Here is a 17,953-nt window from a genome sequence, read left to right on the forward strand (position 1 = left end):
GGCTTCGGCCAAGAATTTTCTTTTCGGTGCATCCCTACTGTTTACATTCACTTAATATCCATACCGTCTATGTTTAGTATAAATCGACTGTGTTTACGTGAATACTCATCATTTTGACATAATTTTGTATGTATTTGGCCGTTTACATGCAACACAACTAAATTCTGTAGTTGCATTGTACGGCTTTGTGTGTGCACGCTTTGGGTGTGAGCTCACAGAAAGGAGTCTCACAGAGAGCATGTGAGTACTGAATTAAGTTCTCTTTGACATCATCTTGCACAGACTAAAAAGCATGTGCACATGATACATTCCGTCATCTGTCCCAAGCGTGTTTAACGCTGAAATATTTACGGGATTTTTCTGCGTTACAAGCGTGGAAAATGTAGGAATTCTTAGAATTATGCGCAATACCCGCAATCCCAAGCCGAAATTCAAGCCCTGAACACAATGTTATTTTACATTTAGGTCAAATTATTACATAGGCATATCTTTACGTGAGTACTATTAGACCTTACTTTATTTGTAGCTTTGTTATATTGTATTTATTTATGCTTGTAATTTGTGTAGGCCTATTTATTCTTATTTTTACTGACTGTTCCCTTGCCTTGAGTTTTAGTTAAAGGGGTCATGACATTCATTTTTTTTTTTATGTTTAAACCAGCTGTTTAAACCAGACTCGTCAAAGCGAACATTCTTTCGCTCTGTTTGTCCTTTTGATGACAGACTAAAGTGTGGACTGTGTCAGAAAGCAAATGCGCATCTGTATTTGTAATTTCTATTTGCTTTTGATGCAACGCGGTACTTGCATTCATCGTAGGGCTGTCGTGGGGGAGGAATTTTACCTTGCGGTAATTTTGAGTGGCTCAATAGCGCGATATGCAGTATTATCACCATATCTATAATCTGTGTGTGTATGTGTTACGATGCGATGTAAGGAGGTATTCAGAAACCAATGAAACTGAAAATAAATCGTGTTGAAACAGGAAGTGAAGTAAACAGAAGAGAATGACAAATTAACGGCCCACATATGGAACGTAAACTTGACAATAAAATCGTTAGGCTATTGTTAGCCTATATATATAACAGTTAGTGCTGATCCTCGAATCTGAATGGACAAGAGACCTTTTCTGTTGATATTTCACCTGCGCGTTCAAGACGGGCTTTCAGTCAGTGCAGTTTCATTGTTAAGCCAGAAGGTGGTGGCAAGGAAATGTCTTTGAGTGACTCTTTAAACCGTTCATTCAACTACACATTCAAAAACGCTGATTCATTCAAAGAGAGATGTAATGAAACAATGTTAAGTGCAAATCTACTGAACCTCTGTACAAAATGTACTTGTTTAATATTCAGTACACATGCACAAAGTGTAAAACGAGAAGGGCATAACTTTACGGGGAAGAAAACATGCAAATATCGCGGTTGCTGCGGTTGTTGCATTCCTCTGCGGATATGCTCGTCAATAGACAGCCCTAGTTCAGCGTGATCAAATGTCAATCCGTTAAAGGGATCGTTCACCCAAAAATGAAAATTTGATGTTTATCAGCATACCCCAAGGGCATCCAAGATGTAGGTGACTTTTCTTCAGTAGAACACAAACAAAGATTTTTAACTCAAACCGTTGCTGTCTGTCAGTCATATAATGGCAGTCAATGGGACTCATGGCTTTGAGAGGGAAAAAAAACATACACAGACAAAACTAAATTCATGGCTTTCCTGTAGCTCAAATTGTAGAGCATGGCGCTAGCAACGCCAAGGTCATGGGTTCGATTCCCAGGGAAAGCAAGAGCTGATAAAATGTAAAAAAATAATAACTGTAACTTGAATGCAATGTAAGTCGCTTTGGATAAAAGCATCTGCTAAATGCGTAAATGTAAATTAAACCCTGTGGCTCGTGACGATACATTGAGGTCTAAAGACACGAAACGATCAGTCTGTGAAAGAAACTGAACGGTATTTATATAATTTTTTACCTCTGATCCACCGCACTGTCCAACTGTCCTGAGCACATTCACAACATCCGGCGCGTTCATCTTGGATGCCCTTGGGGTAAGCAGATAAACATCACATTTTCATTTTTGGGTGAACTATCCCTTTAAGCGACTGAACTCCAGTGGGCGGGGCCTATGGTGAGAAGAAGACAATGTCTTTGCTCTTGGAGCGTGATTAAATAAATGCTTTGTTTATGAGGAGGACATTTTTAGTTATGAATTAATAGTACAAATACCTCTTATATGCCAAAAGATCAAAGCAAATGTGACTTCTCATGTCATGACCCCTTTTAATACTGTTATTTAGGCTAGTAGTTTTTGCTGTGGTGTTAAAGTACTTTAAGTGTGCTTTAAGTAATAAATGGTAAGCAAAGTTACATGAATCCATATAGATAAAGATTTCCAGAGATAATTATTGTTACATTTTAGCATGATCTTGATGATATGATATTGTTTATTGCCCAGCCCTTTTAGCAAGCCATGTAGCCTATTACTATCAAGGGGCTGTTTCCTGCATGTTTATTTGCTGAATTTTGTTTGTTATTTGCAGTTAGTAAGAGAGCGTTAGTTTGTGTCTGATTTTCCTATATCAACTATATCTTACTGTACATGGAATGGACAGTTTAAAGTGCAACTAATGAGAAGAATGAGAATTACAAAATAACTTCTGAATGATAGTAATATTTATCCTTAGGGTTTGTGCAGTTATACACAAATCTTGTTGCTTTATACATAGATATTTAAGTTTGTTTTCATCGGTGTGTCCTTGAAATGAACCTAAATAATATCTTGGATCCAGTTTTGTTTGCATGTCCTGCAGTATTTCTGTACCTGCAGCAGAATCCTCACTAAGAGATCTCAGACAGAAGCAGTTCACAGCAAAAAATAAACAGGCTGAATTTGATCTGCAATTTGAATCTAGCATATCACGTCACATTAGAAGTGGACCTTCACAATCGACAATCAATTTCCCTGACATCGTTATTTTTTCCCCTCCTCCATTTCACTAAACCTCTCTTTTGTGTATTTGTCTGCTCTGTCAGGGTTGGCTTCGGCCTCAAGAAGCCTCTGAAAATGAATATGGTGAAGAGGATCATGGGGAGGCCACGGCAGGAGGAGTGCAGCCCACAAGACAACGCGCTGGGACTCATGCACCTGCGCCGTCTCTTCTCCGAGCTCTGCCACCCGCCGCGCCACATGACACAAAAAGAGCAGGAGGAGAAGCTGTACATGATGCTGCCTGTTTTCAACCGGGTGAGAGAGAGATGGCTGTTTACATAAACAGACAGCATCATCATAGTGTAATGTGCATCAGAATAATCCAATTTATTTAAAAAAAAGAAACCGAGGTAGACAGAAAGTCGAGAGACTTCTGAACAGTACCGCCTCACCAGTCAAAATACAGAGAAGACAAATATAGAAGACATTTTATTTCACTGATAACACTAAAACACCCCTGGTTCTTTTTTCCCCTCTCTTTTTGTTTTTGTCTCATTTATTATAATTGCACCAGTAGCTGGAAGTTGTAAAGCTGTAATGACTGTAAACTTTGTATGCAGAATTGCTAGAAAATCACCAAACAGTGCAAAAAACCAAACATTTAAGTGTGCACAAAAAAGAACTGTTTGCTACCATTCATGGGGCTTTTGGGCTACCAGTTGGGTAAATCTGAGTAAGATTTACTTCAAGTAAATGGATACTTTTGGATGCATTTAATTGATCAAAATGTACAGTAAAGATTTTAACATTGTTATAAAATATTCCATTTCAAATAAATGCTGTTCTCTTGAACTTTCCATTCATCAAAGAATCCTAATAAATTGTATCAGAGTTTTCACGAAAACATTAAGCAGCACAACTGTTTTCAACATTTTGAATAAAATGTTTCTTGAAAACCGAATCTACATATTAGAATGATTTCTGAAGGGTCATGTGACGCTCAAGTTTAGAGTAACAGCTGCTGAAAATTACGCTTTGCCATCGCAGCCAAAAGATCATTTTAAAATATATAAAACAATTATTTTAAATTGTAATAATATTTCACAATATTACTATTTTTACTGTATTTTTGATATTGCTCATCATGAAAATAGCCACAGTAGCTGGAATGGTGTTGAACACAAACAAACAAACAAACAATCAGTATTTTTGATCAAATAAATGCAGCCTTGATGAGCATGAGACTTCTTTCTAAAACATTAAATAATCTTACTGACCCTAAACTTACAGTAGTGTATATATAGTCAGTGAATTTCATATTGTTAGCATGCAAGAACCATAAAACATTGTCTTATTTTACAGACAAATCACTATATTCTTCTGATTATTAAAATAATAAATCCCTGTCTTTAAGCCAAATTATTTACACTATACTTACTGTTAACTTAAACAATGAGAAGAAGAGAACGAGCAGTTACAAGTGCTTCATTTACAAAGGCTAAGTAGTCGTTATTACATCAAGTGACTCTCACAGGCTGGAGAAGAGCATGATGGTGCTAATCATCCAGCATTGATTATACAGAAACACTGCATAAGACCTCAGCTACAGCTCATCATTGTGCATAAAAGAGTGCTGACCTGCTGCAGCCTGTGTGCGTTTGGAGAGCACTTGTAGAAGTGGGATGAAACAGGCTCTCTATTTACAATGCTGCCATATTTGATGAAGAGCTATAGACTCGTGAAACGCTGCGTATTAGCATTAACACCGCGGTATCTCTCTCTTGATTTTGATTTCTTCAAACAACAAGAGGCCTGACAGTGTAGAGACAGTGTAGATTTGAACATGATGGTCTTGCGCCTCTTAAGAATGTTTGTGGTTGGTATACTAATTTGACTGGACATTCTGACTGCAAGCCAGATGCTAAAGGGCGGTTTTGTGAATGTCTTATTAGTGCTGCTACGAAAGCTAAAGAACTCTATAAACGGAGCATACTGCTCTTCAGACATCAAGGGAGTGACTGTTGATTAAACCTCAGCTTTAACTCAACAGATCCCCATCTTTTTAGAGGGAAAAAATGACTACATGAAAAGAAGGTTGTTTGAGCTCTGTAAATGGTGCTTTTGTGTGTGTGACAGGTGTTTGGGAATGCTCCACCAAACACGATGAATGAGAAGTTTTCAGACCTGCTGCAGTTCACCACTCAAGTGTCCAGGCTGATGGTGACTGAGATCAGACGGAGAGCATCCAATAAATCAACAGGTACTTCAAACTACTGAAAAAATGTGTTAGCATGGTAAATTAAAAGTCATTACAGGATCAATTATTTTTGAAAGTTGAAATTCGAGCACACTTTTTTTTTTTGCTAAACTTTTTCTTTCTTTTTGTCTGGCTACTTTCGGATATGTAATGCCTTCTTTTTTCAATCCGTTAAATTCCCGATAGATTAAAACAAGTCTCACCCATTTTGTTCCTCTCATTTAAATCTATTATTTAACCCATTACACAAGTAAAATGTTTTTTTTTTATTAATATTTTTAAGTGAGTTAATATTATTTGTATCCTCTATTTATTAATAAGTTTGTATAGACATAACAAAGACATAACAGTGTTGATCCTGAAGAAGTTTATACCTGCTTTATACCTATTTGTTCTTGCTTTTATTACTGAGGAACACTCAATCTGGGCTTTATGGTCTCTGAGTTACTCTGCTGTCCGCACACTGTGTGTTGGCAGCTTGTCTTGGCACATGATGTACAGTAATGTTTATTTTTGGTGATGTAATCTACCGTGACAGCATATGCTGCATAGATCCACAAACACCAGATTGAGCATCTCATGATACAATGAGGAGCAAGTGCTTAAGCATTTTAGCAGCTTTTTTTATACCATCTATTATGTTTTAACTAGTGCTGTCAAACGATTAATTGCGATTAATCACATCCAAAATAAAAGTTTTTGTTGACATAATATATGTGTGTACTGTGTATATTTATTATGTATATATAAATACACACACATGCATGTATATATTTAAGAAAATATGTTACATTTATATATTTAATAAATATATATATGATATAATTTATATGAATATAAATATATACACGAAAATGCATGTAAATATTTTCAAAATATATGCTGAATGTGTGTGTCTATATATATATATATATATATATATATATATATATATATATATATATATATATATATATATATATATATATATATATATATATATATATACACAGTATGCACACATATTATGTAAACAAAAACTTTTATTTTGGATCGCGATTAATCGTTTTAACACTTGTTTTTGTTTTCAAACTATATTCATAATACTTATACAATGAAAAGCATTATGTAAAATGTTAATAATACTGTACTCTGTATGTGAGAATTATTGTATTTTTAATAACAATGGATTTCAAAATGTCATTGTATGATTGCATTTCCATTGGAGCAGAAAATAACATTCTTCTGAGTAAATCTTATCCTTTGTGAATTCACTGGGGTGTTACGATATTGCATCTTAAAAAGAGGCAGCAAGGGATGAATGAGAAACGAAACTGCCTTCATGTCATCACCTCTAATTGACTCAGCGTCCATCCCCAGATGAGGCCAGTCACACACAAGCTGATGTGTGAAAATGGATTTGATCCACATGCACAGACTGTTAAACGCGTCAGTGATTCTGTTTGTGTGTGTGTGCTCCTCCCACAGAGGCGGCCAGCAGAGCCATTGTGCAGTTTCTTGAGGTAAATCAGAGCGAGGAGGCGAGCCGGGGCTGGATGCTCCTGACCACCATCAACCTGCTGGCTTCCTCAGGACAGGTCTGTGTGTTTACTGTGCTGCAGATGAAACGATCACAAGAAGCATTTACAAATAAAAACAAGGTCATTCTGGACTAGAAAAATATATGCAGAGACATAAAGATATGCAGTTTGTTTAATTATTTTTTTATCGAACTCTCATGCTCACCAAGGCTGCATTTATTTGATCAAAAATACAGTAAAAACAGGAATACTGAGAAATATTTGTACAATTTAAAGGTATAGTTCACCCAAAAATGAAAATTCTGTCATTAATTACTCTGTCTTTCCAAATCCGTAAGACCTTTGTTCATCTTCGGAACACAAATCAAGATATTTTTGATGAAATCCGAGAGCTTTCTGACCCTGCAAAAATTGTTGAATAAAGTTGTTGTTTTTGTTTTCTTTGCTCACAAGAAGTATTCTCGTAGCTTCATAAAATTAAGGTTGAACCACTGATGTCAGATTAGGGGTGGGCGATATGGGAAAAATATCATATCACAATTTTTTATAGAAATATCACGATTCACAATTTTTATCACGATTCTTTGTTAGTTTTACTATTTTGGTTTTACAAGTTGTCTGAGCATTACAGCCAAACTAGAAAGACAAAGATGCATGGCAGATATTTAGGCAAAAGTGGGTGAAGATAAAAAATCTTTGTCATTATTTTATTTTTCTTATTAAAAAATAAGAACAAAGATACACATTACAAATACACATAATATACAAATAAAACAAACCGTGCTTTATTTCCAGGTACAATAGGTGTATTTAGCAGAGCATTCAATGAAATTGAATGAACAAATATAAAAATAAAACACTAGATAGACTGATTCCTAAAGCAACTATATTCAATTTTTTCAGTCAAGAATAGCGAGTGATTTTTCTCTTTTGCGTTTTGTTGTTTTGTTAATGTTAAATGAATAGTTCCCCCACAAATTAATATTCTGTCATCTGTCTGGCAATTCTGTCATAATGTTGTATTTTTATATCATCATTTACTCAAAAGTTGTTTTAAACCGGAATGAGTTTCTTTCTTGTGCTGAACATTTATAAATGCTATTTTGAAGAAGGTGGAAAACCAAACAGTTGCTGGTCCTCAGTGACTTCCATAGGATTTTTCTTTCCTACTATCAAAGTCAATGTAGACCAGCAACTGTTTGGTTTTCCACTGAGTAAATAATGACAGAAATGAAATTTTAGGGTGAACTATCCCTTTAATGACAGTCGACAGCATGTTTAGTGTCCTGTCCCTTTAAGAGCTGCACGCATCTAATATACAGTACAGGCACGCATCCGTTTCTCTCTTAACTATTTACTTTCATTTTAGAGATAACCAACTCAGTCTGTATGTAAACCTTGTGTGTTTTGACAGTATTAGCGCAAAATATAACTTGGTTGAGTAATCAGGCGCTGTTAGACAGGCGTTTTAGTGCGCGTGCTTCAGGTTTATGCGCTCAGAACAAGCGCACGTCAGACCAGCGAGCGAATTAAACATTTAACCAGCAAGGCTTGTGCAAATAATGTACTTTTGCGATCGCGAATAAGTGCAGTGTCCTGTCTGAGTAACTCTACTGCTGTATGTCGTGTTGTACAGTATATAGAGACGGCGGCGCCAGAACTGTATTTGACAATGTGCGCGGTAGCGCGATACTACGATATTTCTTAAAAAGCAGATCGTGGAGACATTTTTATCGTCCACGATCAAAAATCGTCATATCGCACACCCCTATGTCAGATAGACTATTTTAACGATGTCCCTTACTACCTTTCTGGGTCTTGAAAGTGGTAGTTTCATTGCTGTCTATGCAGGGTTAGAAAGTGCTCGGATTTCATCAAAAATATCTTAATTTGTGTTCCGAAGATGAATGAAGGTCTTACGGGTTTGGAACAACATGAGGGTGAGTAATTAATAGAGTTTTCATTTTTGAGTGAACTAACCCTTTAAAGTAACTGGTTATTATTCAGCTACCAAAATTGTATTCTACCCAAATTTGTGCAAGTTTTTTGAATTTTAAGAAAACATAATTGTCCCTTGGCATGTCAGTACCTAGTGTATGAAAAATATACTCAAAAACTGGAACCAGCCATGCTAGGTTTGCCTTTTAGCACACTATCAGCGGCTGTATTGCTTAAAACTAGAAACAGCAGGTGTAATTTGTTGAGCGTGTGCTTGTTTCACAGCTGAACAAGACCCCTTATCTCGAGTTGCACAGACCTCAGTTATCAGAGAGAGAAAAACTGCCACCTTCTAGATCGAGAAACTGGAGAACTGCATGGAGGCTAGAAGGATTAGTATGACATTGGTACATTTTGGATTTGACCAAGAGCAGGAGAAAGGTATTCCTCACTATAGTGAAAGATGGCTTCTCCAACAATGGTTGCAGACCTGACTTCTCAACTTCCAGCTCGAGGATGGTGTCATGGAGGACCCGTTTCTCAGTTTATTGATTGCTCAAGCCTGCACAGCTTGAGGCCATGACTATTAAGTCAAGGGTTAGTTTATGAAGCCCTGTTTTGAAGTGGTCAGTTACACACCACATAAATGATCTCCATTTTTTGTTGCCCTGAAGCACTTTCTCTCATGGATTGATCAAACAGACACTTACATTTACATTTATTCATTTAGCTGACGCTTTTATCCAAAGCGACTTACAATTGCTATATATGTCAGAGGTCGCACGCCTCTGAAGCAACTAGGGGTTAAGTGTCTTGCTCAGGGACACATTGGTGTCTCACAGTGGATTCGAACCCGGGTCTCTCACACCAAAGGCATGTGTCTTATCCACTGTGCCACCACCACCCCCACTTTGCCTATCATGTCATTCATTAGATAAGGAAGGACTGATCCCACTCTCATCCAAAGCTCTTTGAAGTCAGTCAGCGGAATAGAGGTGCAGATTTCCCATCCAGGGGAGGTCGTTATGTCAGTGCCCAAACTGTATCTCATAAATTATAGCACTTTGGAAGGGCCAATGTAAATTTTATGCATCACAATTATGTCTCATAAAATCTATTCATTAGTAGCTGGTGCTGGACATAATTTTTCTATATCTTTTGCAGTGCATTGTGGGGGCTACAGTAAAGCCACGCCATGTACTGTAGTAGTAAATGGGTATTTACTCTATTAGAAGGGCATGGCTACATCATGGGCATTATTAAAGGGCTGTCTGTGGATGTCCCATAGTCATGTGTTGTATCGACTGAATGGGAATGTTTTAACTACTGTTCCCACAAGAATAAAAGCCCTTCAAGTTCTGTCTCTTATGAAAAGTGCTGTGGCAGTATCATGGTACAGCAATGAGCAAAGTCACAAGCTGAAGTGCAACTTCACATTTTCAGCATTTTTATTAAGCAAGGCTGTGTAGCATATAAACACCTTCAGCTCTGTGTGTCTGTGTGTGGCAGCGCATGCATTTGTTTGCTGTTTACCTTAGGCCATATATTATAGGTGCAATATATATCCCTGGGGATAGGGGGATATAGACAGTATTACAGGTGTTAAGCTGAGGCCATTTTAATAGTAGAAATAAAAATAATTTAGTTCAGTTAGAGAACAGACAATTTAAGATTATTAATAATTAAAGAAATAAAAAATTGGAAGGTTTTTTTTATTTGTTTCTAGGCTGGATGATATGGCAAAAAAAAAAAAAATTGATTTTCATAGAATATTTGACCAATTCTCGATTTTGTACAATTTTAACTAGTCAACTTGAAAATATAACTACAACATGATTCAAGCAACTATTTTTTATTAACCCTCTAGTTAAAGAAAATTCTATTCTAAGTGCACCACACATGAAGTTGTCATCATGATGTAAATGTTAAACAAATCACTAAATATCTTTGCAGAAAAGATGCATGAACTACAACTACATCTTGTACAAACTTTTCTTATGCATATTATGTGTTCAGAAATAATACAAGAAAAATGCTTAAATTCGAATTCAAAAAGTAATTCAAATTCAAAATTGAAGGTATAACACCTAGAGTGCTATTATTAATTATAAATGCTCTGTAAAAACAATGAACAGTAGTTTTCAGCCTGTCACCCTGATACAAACATGAAATATCAGACATACAGTAGTAGTTCTTCACAGGTTTTTTATTTGATTACGCTGCTTTTCCATTGTTTTTTCTGTGTAAACATGGACGCGTTTGACTGTTGCACTCGCGTCTCTTGCAGTGTCTCGTGCATGAAACGGCTTTCTAAAAACACGGCACTCTAGTTATTGAAAGGTGTTTAACTCCAATCAATCGTATTCCACTGCCCGCGTCGCATCTTTGTCAACACAAAAGCACATTCTGTGTGAATGGCACCTAGAGAGCATCACAAGAGAGCCGTTAATCATGCGGTTGGATCGTTCTTTTCTCTTTACTGTTATTGTCAAAGTGTCTAATTCTAGTGTTTGGTAATATTTCTATTCAAAATCGCGATTCCTCGATTTATAAAAAATAAATTTGTAGCAAAACATTAAATTCGATAAAATTAATCCATAAATTCTGAAAAATCTCCCAGCCATAGCCCCAGTGTTTGCTTGTTTTTACTTTATTTAGATTTTGTGTAATTTATTTATTTTATTTTACATTAATGGGGGGTTGATCCTCCTGGCTTTATTCATTTTGCTCTTATTCGTTCTGTTTCTTATTCATTTGGTTCCACAGCGTTTTTTTTTTTACTTTTAAACATTTGCAAGTTTGTTATTTTATATTAGGCTTATAGCATATGGTGTATTCTTTTTGTTAATAAAAGTCCCATGTTTATTGCAGAAAATTTGTTGTTGTAAGTTATAGATAGGCAATTGACGCGGAATTGCGCTATTGAAAGTGAAAGTAAAATGCGCACAGGCATTTATAAGCTATATAAAAGCGAAGGAAAGTCAGGTGGAAGAGAGGGAAAACTCCAACGAACTTTGTAAAACCAAACTGTATTATGCAACTCGCCGACATTGTGTCTGTGGCCAAAATAAAAATGAATTATGCCTCTGCGCAGCGCACACACTCGGAGCCAGGCATATGACGCAGCCGTGCATTTACCAAGCGACCAATGGCAATGCCCTTTCTAGATGGATTGTAAATTAAACCTATTACATTACCCATTTTCCGAACAAGCGAGCCAGATTAATGGTTTTGTTTTGAAAGAGAAAAAAAAAAGCATATATAGCTGGACTCGGTCGAGACCAACTAGAACATTTGGCGAGTCCAATGACCAAGTCCGAGTCCAAATACCAACGAGTCCAAGACAAGTCCGAGACGACAGAAACACGTCTCGAGTCCTGACTCGAGTACTACAGCCCTAATAGCCATACATTTTTTTCAGGATTCTTTAATGAATCGAAAGTTCAAAAGAATATAAATATTTATGTACTCACTGCAACCTTGCTGACCCGAACTTCTTAACAGAAGTGTGTATGCTATTATAATTAGCCCTTTTTTAATGTTGTATGGTTATTTTCCTGCAGTGCAAGTTGTTTATGTGTTGACCTGCTTTAATAAAGTAGGATCTCATTAATTGGCTGAAGTTTTGCCAGCACGCTCAAATCTCTCTCAAGTCTGTTGTTAGCTCTAATTTTATTTTTGTTCATATAATCCTTAAGGATCATTTACCTCCATAACACACTGAAAAGAACTTGTGCACATAAAGATGGAGTACACCATTATCTTTTCAGGCAGAAGGATCTAGTTTTGAGAAGTGAAACAAGTTTTTGAGGGGTGAAATATGTTTGTATTCTAAGCTGTGAGTTGCAGACAAAAACTTGTGCTCTTGGCAACACCCTCCGCCCCTCGGAAACAACAAAGGTCTTTTCTTTTCTCTCTGTAAGGACGTCCTTCATGCTCTACATTCCCAATGCACCCTCAATTCACCCTCACGGACGCCGTCTCTCTTGCCTCATCTTCCTCTGCGTTGACGGTCTGTGAGAAGTCCTGCTTTTTCCCTCTTCCATTGGTGTTTTTCTGGCAGACATCTTCGTTTAGTGGCTGTAGGTTTCATGTACACTCGACCCTAGACCACATTGTCTGCTACCGTCGCTTCAGTGTTGAGGTTATCTACCACAGAGAGAGCTATTTCAAGTCTTGACTGTCTGCCATAACGGGGCTTTATGGAGTCCAACTGGTTCAATTTCTCTCACACATGGACCTTTTGCCTGAGAGGCTTTATTAGTGTAACTGTCCTTAATTTGTATGTAAAAGACTATTAATGTTGCTAAATAGTGGATTTTTTTTTTATTTGGTAGTGAATGGTATGATTTTTTTTTTTTGTGCACGTAGTGTGTTTACTGGAATGAAAATGCAGAAGTGATTAATCTTCTGTTTTGCTGTCTCATTCTTATGAAAGCATTGACTGTGCTGTAATGCATCCTCCATTAAGGTTTGGCACTGCTGAGATTCTTTGGCCTTGTCTTAAGATCTGTTCACACCAAGAAGGATAACTATATTGATAATTGTTTAAAAGTTTGTGGTCAGTAATTTTTTTTTAAACACAATTAATACTTTTATTCAGCAAGGATGCAATTAAATTGATCAAAATTGACAAAGACATTTATGATATTTAAAAAAAAAAAAAATCCATAGTAAATGCTGATCTTTTGAGCTTTTTATTCTTTTTGGAAAAAAATATATTTTCTATAAAAATATTAAGCAGCAGAACTTTTTTCAACAATAAGAAGAATTGTTTTGTGAGCATTTTTGATTGTTAATAATAAACTTGACTGTTTCTGACCCTTTGTGAGTAGACAGGTTTTTATGTGACAGCCTGTGCACACTGCTGCAGACTGGACCTGCAATGAAAAAAGTGCTTGGGCTGTGCGTGTGTGTGTGTTTATGGGAGAGAAAGAGAATTATTGGCCGGATTGAGCTGAATCCTACCACTTCCTGACTTGCTTTAAAAGCAGCTGATGGTATTTAATCCTCTCATCAGTGTTTCATTGGCACCGGCAGCAGGATCCTGCTCTGATTAGTGTCAGGCGAGACTGCTGCAGGTGACATGGCAGTGAAAAGCGAAGCTCTGACCCACCTGCAGTATTTCATTTCAGTCACGTCCACCTGAGCCCCTTTAGTGCAGAGTGATGACATCACTGATCTCCCATATATGCTTATCAGGGTTTCACAAAGGTCCTGAGACCCAAACAGTGTAATGAGATGCATTGCACACAAGTAGGTTTACAGTATATCTTCTAGCCTTTCATCAGTACACATAGTTTATTGGATTTAAACAATAAAGGTTCTGATTAAGTATTTCCATTACGGTTCAGTTTATTTTAAAATATGTGTATATATAATAATATAGAAAACAGTTACATTTGAAGAATATTTCATAATATTGCTGTTTTTACTGTATTTTAGATCAAACAAATGCAGCTTTGGTGAGCATAAGAGACTTCTGTCAAACACTCTCAAAAATCTTACCAACCCCAAACTTTTGAACGATAGAGTATAATCATTTGTAGTAACAGAATATAGGTTATTCAAGTAAAAGTTGTTCATGTTTACACCTCAAACTTGAGTTTAAAACAGTTATAATCCTTGTTTTACCATTCACTAAGCTGTCTAATGTTGATGATGATGTTTTAAACAGTGTTTCATAGGATTGATATTTAATCCAAAGTGACTCATTTTTATTTTCCCCCTTCTCTAGTCTATCTGTTAAAAGAATTGTAGAATATTAAACAGGTTGCCAGTTATTCGTATTTGAATACATATAAAAACATACATATACATATATATATGCTCATTCGCTGAATTTGAATCCTTTCCCTTCTGTTTCTACAGAAAACGGTGGACTGTATGACCACCATGTCTATGCCCTCCACGCTAGTGAAGTGTCTATATTTGTTTTTTGACCTGCCCCATATGCCCGAGGTTCCTGGTGCCACCCAGACTGAGCTTCCTCTGGCGGACCGCAGAGCTCTTCTACAGAAAGTCTTTGTCCAGGTCTGTCTGTCTTTAGGAACAGCATTTTCTCCACAAAATATCCATAAAGTATACATATTGAGACCAACTGTTACTTTTTCTTCTCAGATCCTTGTGAAGCTGTGCAGTTACGTGTCTCCAGCAGAGGAGCTAGCCCAGAAGGATGATCTACAGCTGCTCTTCAGTGCCATCACCTCCTGGTGTCCTCCCCACAACTTTCCCTGGAGGAAGAGTGCCGGAGAAGTGCTTACCACCATCTCCCGACATGGTCTCAGCGTCAACGTCGTCAAGTACATCCACGGTAAGTTGCGGTGATGATTTGACTTCTTTAAATGTGGTTCTTTGCCGTTGCTGTGCATGGATGCATAATATTGACAATTTTTTGCTGCTGGCATCTTATGAACCCTAGTAACATTTTAACCTTACGTAACCGGTTACTGACACTCACTATTGCCAAGAATTGCTCTGCAGTTAATGGATCAATGCTCAAATCTTTGCTCTTAAGATGTATTTAAGTCCTTTGAAGTATGTGAATGTGGAAATGTTGTCTTTAGGCATTTGTTGGTTTACTACAAAAAAGTTTAAACTGCTTAAAAAAATGACAATATTTGTTCTGTCTCTCTTGTAGAGAAAGAGTGCTTGTCAACGTGCATCCAGAACATGCAGCAGTCAGATGACCTCTCTCCTCTGGAGATTGTGGAGATGTTTGCTGGGCTCTCCTGTTTTTTGAAGGATTCGAGTGATGTCTCTCAGACACTCCTGGATGACTTCCGCATGTGTCAGGGCTACACCTTCCTCATAGATCTTATGATCAGGTGACTGATTTTTAATTATTTATTGCACCAATCTTCAGGATTTTATATTTGAAGGATAATGTGTGGTCAGGAAGAGGGTTATTTTGCAGTAATAATCAGCGGACTGTACATTTTCAAACTTATTACATTGCTCATTATTAAATAAATCAATATTTCATGCTCTTTCACACTACGTTCAAAAGTTTGGAATGGTAGTGATCCTTCAGAAATCATTCTAATATGCTGAGTTGGTGCTCAAGTAACGTTTCGTATTATCATCAAATGAAAACAGTTGTGCTGCTTAATATTTTTAAGGAAACTGACTCTTTGATGAATTAAAAAAAAACACTATTTACATTTAGTCATTTAGCAGATTTTATCCAAAGCGACTTACAAATGAGGACAATGGAAGCAATCAAAATCAACAAAAGAGCAATGATATGCAAGTGCCATAATTCTCAATTAGCTTAAAGCAGTATACATAGCAAGGTTTTTTTTTTTTATATAGAATAGAAAAAGAATATATAATATATAAATACAAATCTTTTGTTACATTATAAATGTCTTTACTGTCAATTTGATCAACTGAGTGTGTTCTTGCGGAATATAATTTCCTAAAGTATTTGAGTTATTTTATTATCTTGCTTGTATGTTTACTTAGTGTTAGCTTAAAGGGATAGTTCACCCTTAAAAATTTATAATTTAAAGGCAATAAGAAGCAGTATTAGTTATTTTAAATTCTGATACGATTGAGTAGTGATATTCTCCGTTATATTTGCTGTACATATTAGGTTGGAGCAGGCCAAAGAGGATGAATCCAAAGATGCTCTAAAGGACCTGGTGAACCTGGTGACCGCCCTGACCACATATGGTGTCAGTGAGCTGAAACCAGCTGGTCTCACCACCGGAGCACCCTTCCTGCTTCCAGGTTTTGTGGTTCCACAGCCTTCTGGGAAAGGTCAGCCCTCATAAATTGACATGCTCTTGACTCTTAACTTGTGTCACAGCACAGCTGGGTGTGAAAGTTGGTGATGTGAAATTCCGGGGTATGTTGAACTTTGCCTGGGAAACAGGGAAATTTGGGATTCAGATGGCAAGTTTGCAATGCTGAGGCTTAAGTGGCCTGCATTACTAAAATACTTTGGAGATTTAGTGTACTTCTATATTTGCAGTCATTCACATTTTTGCATCCGCTGGAATTCGTTTCTTGCTTCCAAACAAAGAAATTCGGTAACACTTTAGAATAGGGAACACATTCACTATTAACTACGACTTTTCCCTCAATAAATTCCTAATTTGCTGCTTATTAATAGTTAGGTAGTTGTTAAGTTTATGTATCGGGTAGGATTAGGGATGTAGAATAAGGCATTAATATGTGTTTAATTAGTACTAATAAATGGCTAATATTCTAGTTATATGCATGCTAATAAGCAACTAGTTAAGAGACCCTAAAATAAAGTGTTACCAGAAATTCAAATGACTCTTTAAATGATTTCATTCATTCATTCAAAAAATATGGCAATGATACTTAAATCTTTTTAAGAGCTTGCAGGACGAATTAACTTAGTTGTAATCAATGGCTGTCTAAACCTTTGAGTGAGATTAGCAGTTTTCTTCCTCGTGGCGTATTCAATTATTAACCCCCTCATCTGTGTCTGCTGCTGCCTCCCTTCATCAGCTAGATTACTCTTTTAGTCACACAAGGAGAAGGGCCTGCGGTTTCTGAGGGAGAATTAAAACATTAGTGTTCACTGGCTGTAAATGGCATTAATTGGTCAGGAGGCGGCAAACGGCAGACACCTACTATGCAAAGAGCCATTAAATGCTGTAATTAAAGTAATGGCGCCAGATTATGTTGTTTATGCACCCAGTCACATCGAGACTTCCTCTTTTCCAACAAGCCAATTGCAGAGACTGTTTATTTCCTACTTTGTGGTGTCATTTTCAATCGACCAGCAATAGTGCTCACTGGAAGTTCATAAAGGTTGAATGCACAAGTATGTGTTTTTAAGAGTTGCAGGGTTGAAGGACTGGCTTGTCTCGCTCTATGATCATGTGATGGTCGGTTGTTCATAGTTACTGTATTATTGCATACAGTATGTTTTTCTTGAAGCCTAGTTGTATAGCATAATTACTCTTCAGAAAGACCCAATGGAGAAATAAACACCAGTAATCAATTTTGTGCTCAGGACATTGGTGGCTATTCGGCAGTGTTGTAGTCGAGACCAGCTCATTTGAGTCTGAATCAAGACCGATACCAGAATAAGGTCAAAGTCAAGACCGAGTCCACATATTATGTGTCATATAGTTCACGAGTCTATGACAAGACCAAGATCGTGAAAATAGGAGCCTTGAGTCTGATTCTAAAGGTCATTGCACACTGAATCCGAAATTTTCGCACATAAAAATATAAATATGACCTCACGTTGTGTCAATCACGTTTACACACTGCCTCTGAAATGTTCGTCCGTCATAAAAAAATTCGGATCAGGTTCGATTTTCTGC

General features: G+C 36.8%; 1 protein-coding gene across 1 annotated transcript in view; it reads left to right on the top strand.

Moving 5' to 3' along the window:
• The window catches only part of LOC306869954 (WD repeat and FYVE domain-containing protein 3-like), an 85,153-nt gene that overhangs the window by 17,539 nt on the left and 49,661 nt on the right, over positions 1-17,953 (top strand). Inside the window, exons 2-8 of the mRNA XM_079416926.1 lie at positions 3,032-3,242; positions 5,064-5,187; positions 6,652-6,761; positions 14,514-14,675; positions 14,763-14,955; positions 15,283-15,469; positions 16,240-16,406. Of these exons, the coding sequence (XP_079273052.1) occupies positions 3,063-3,242; positions 5,064-5,187; positions 6,652-6,761; positions 14,514-14,675; positions 14,763-14,955; positions 15,283-15,469; positions 16,240-16,406 (1,123 nt within the window). The 5' untranslated portion in view covers positions 3,032-3,062. The remainder of the gene's footprint in view (positions 1-3,031; positions 3,243-5,063; positions 5,188-6,651; positions 6,762-14,513; positions 14,676-14,762; positions 14,956-15,282; positions 15,470-16,239; positions 16,407-17,953) is intronic.

The sequence above is a fragment of the Barbus barbus genome (assembly GCF_936440315.1).
Source record: "Barbus barbus genome assembly, chromosome: 5".
Lineage (NCBI taxonomy): Eukaryota > Metazoa > Chordata > Actinopteri > Cypriniformes > Cyprinidae > Barbus > Barbus barbus.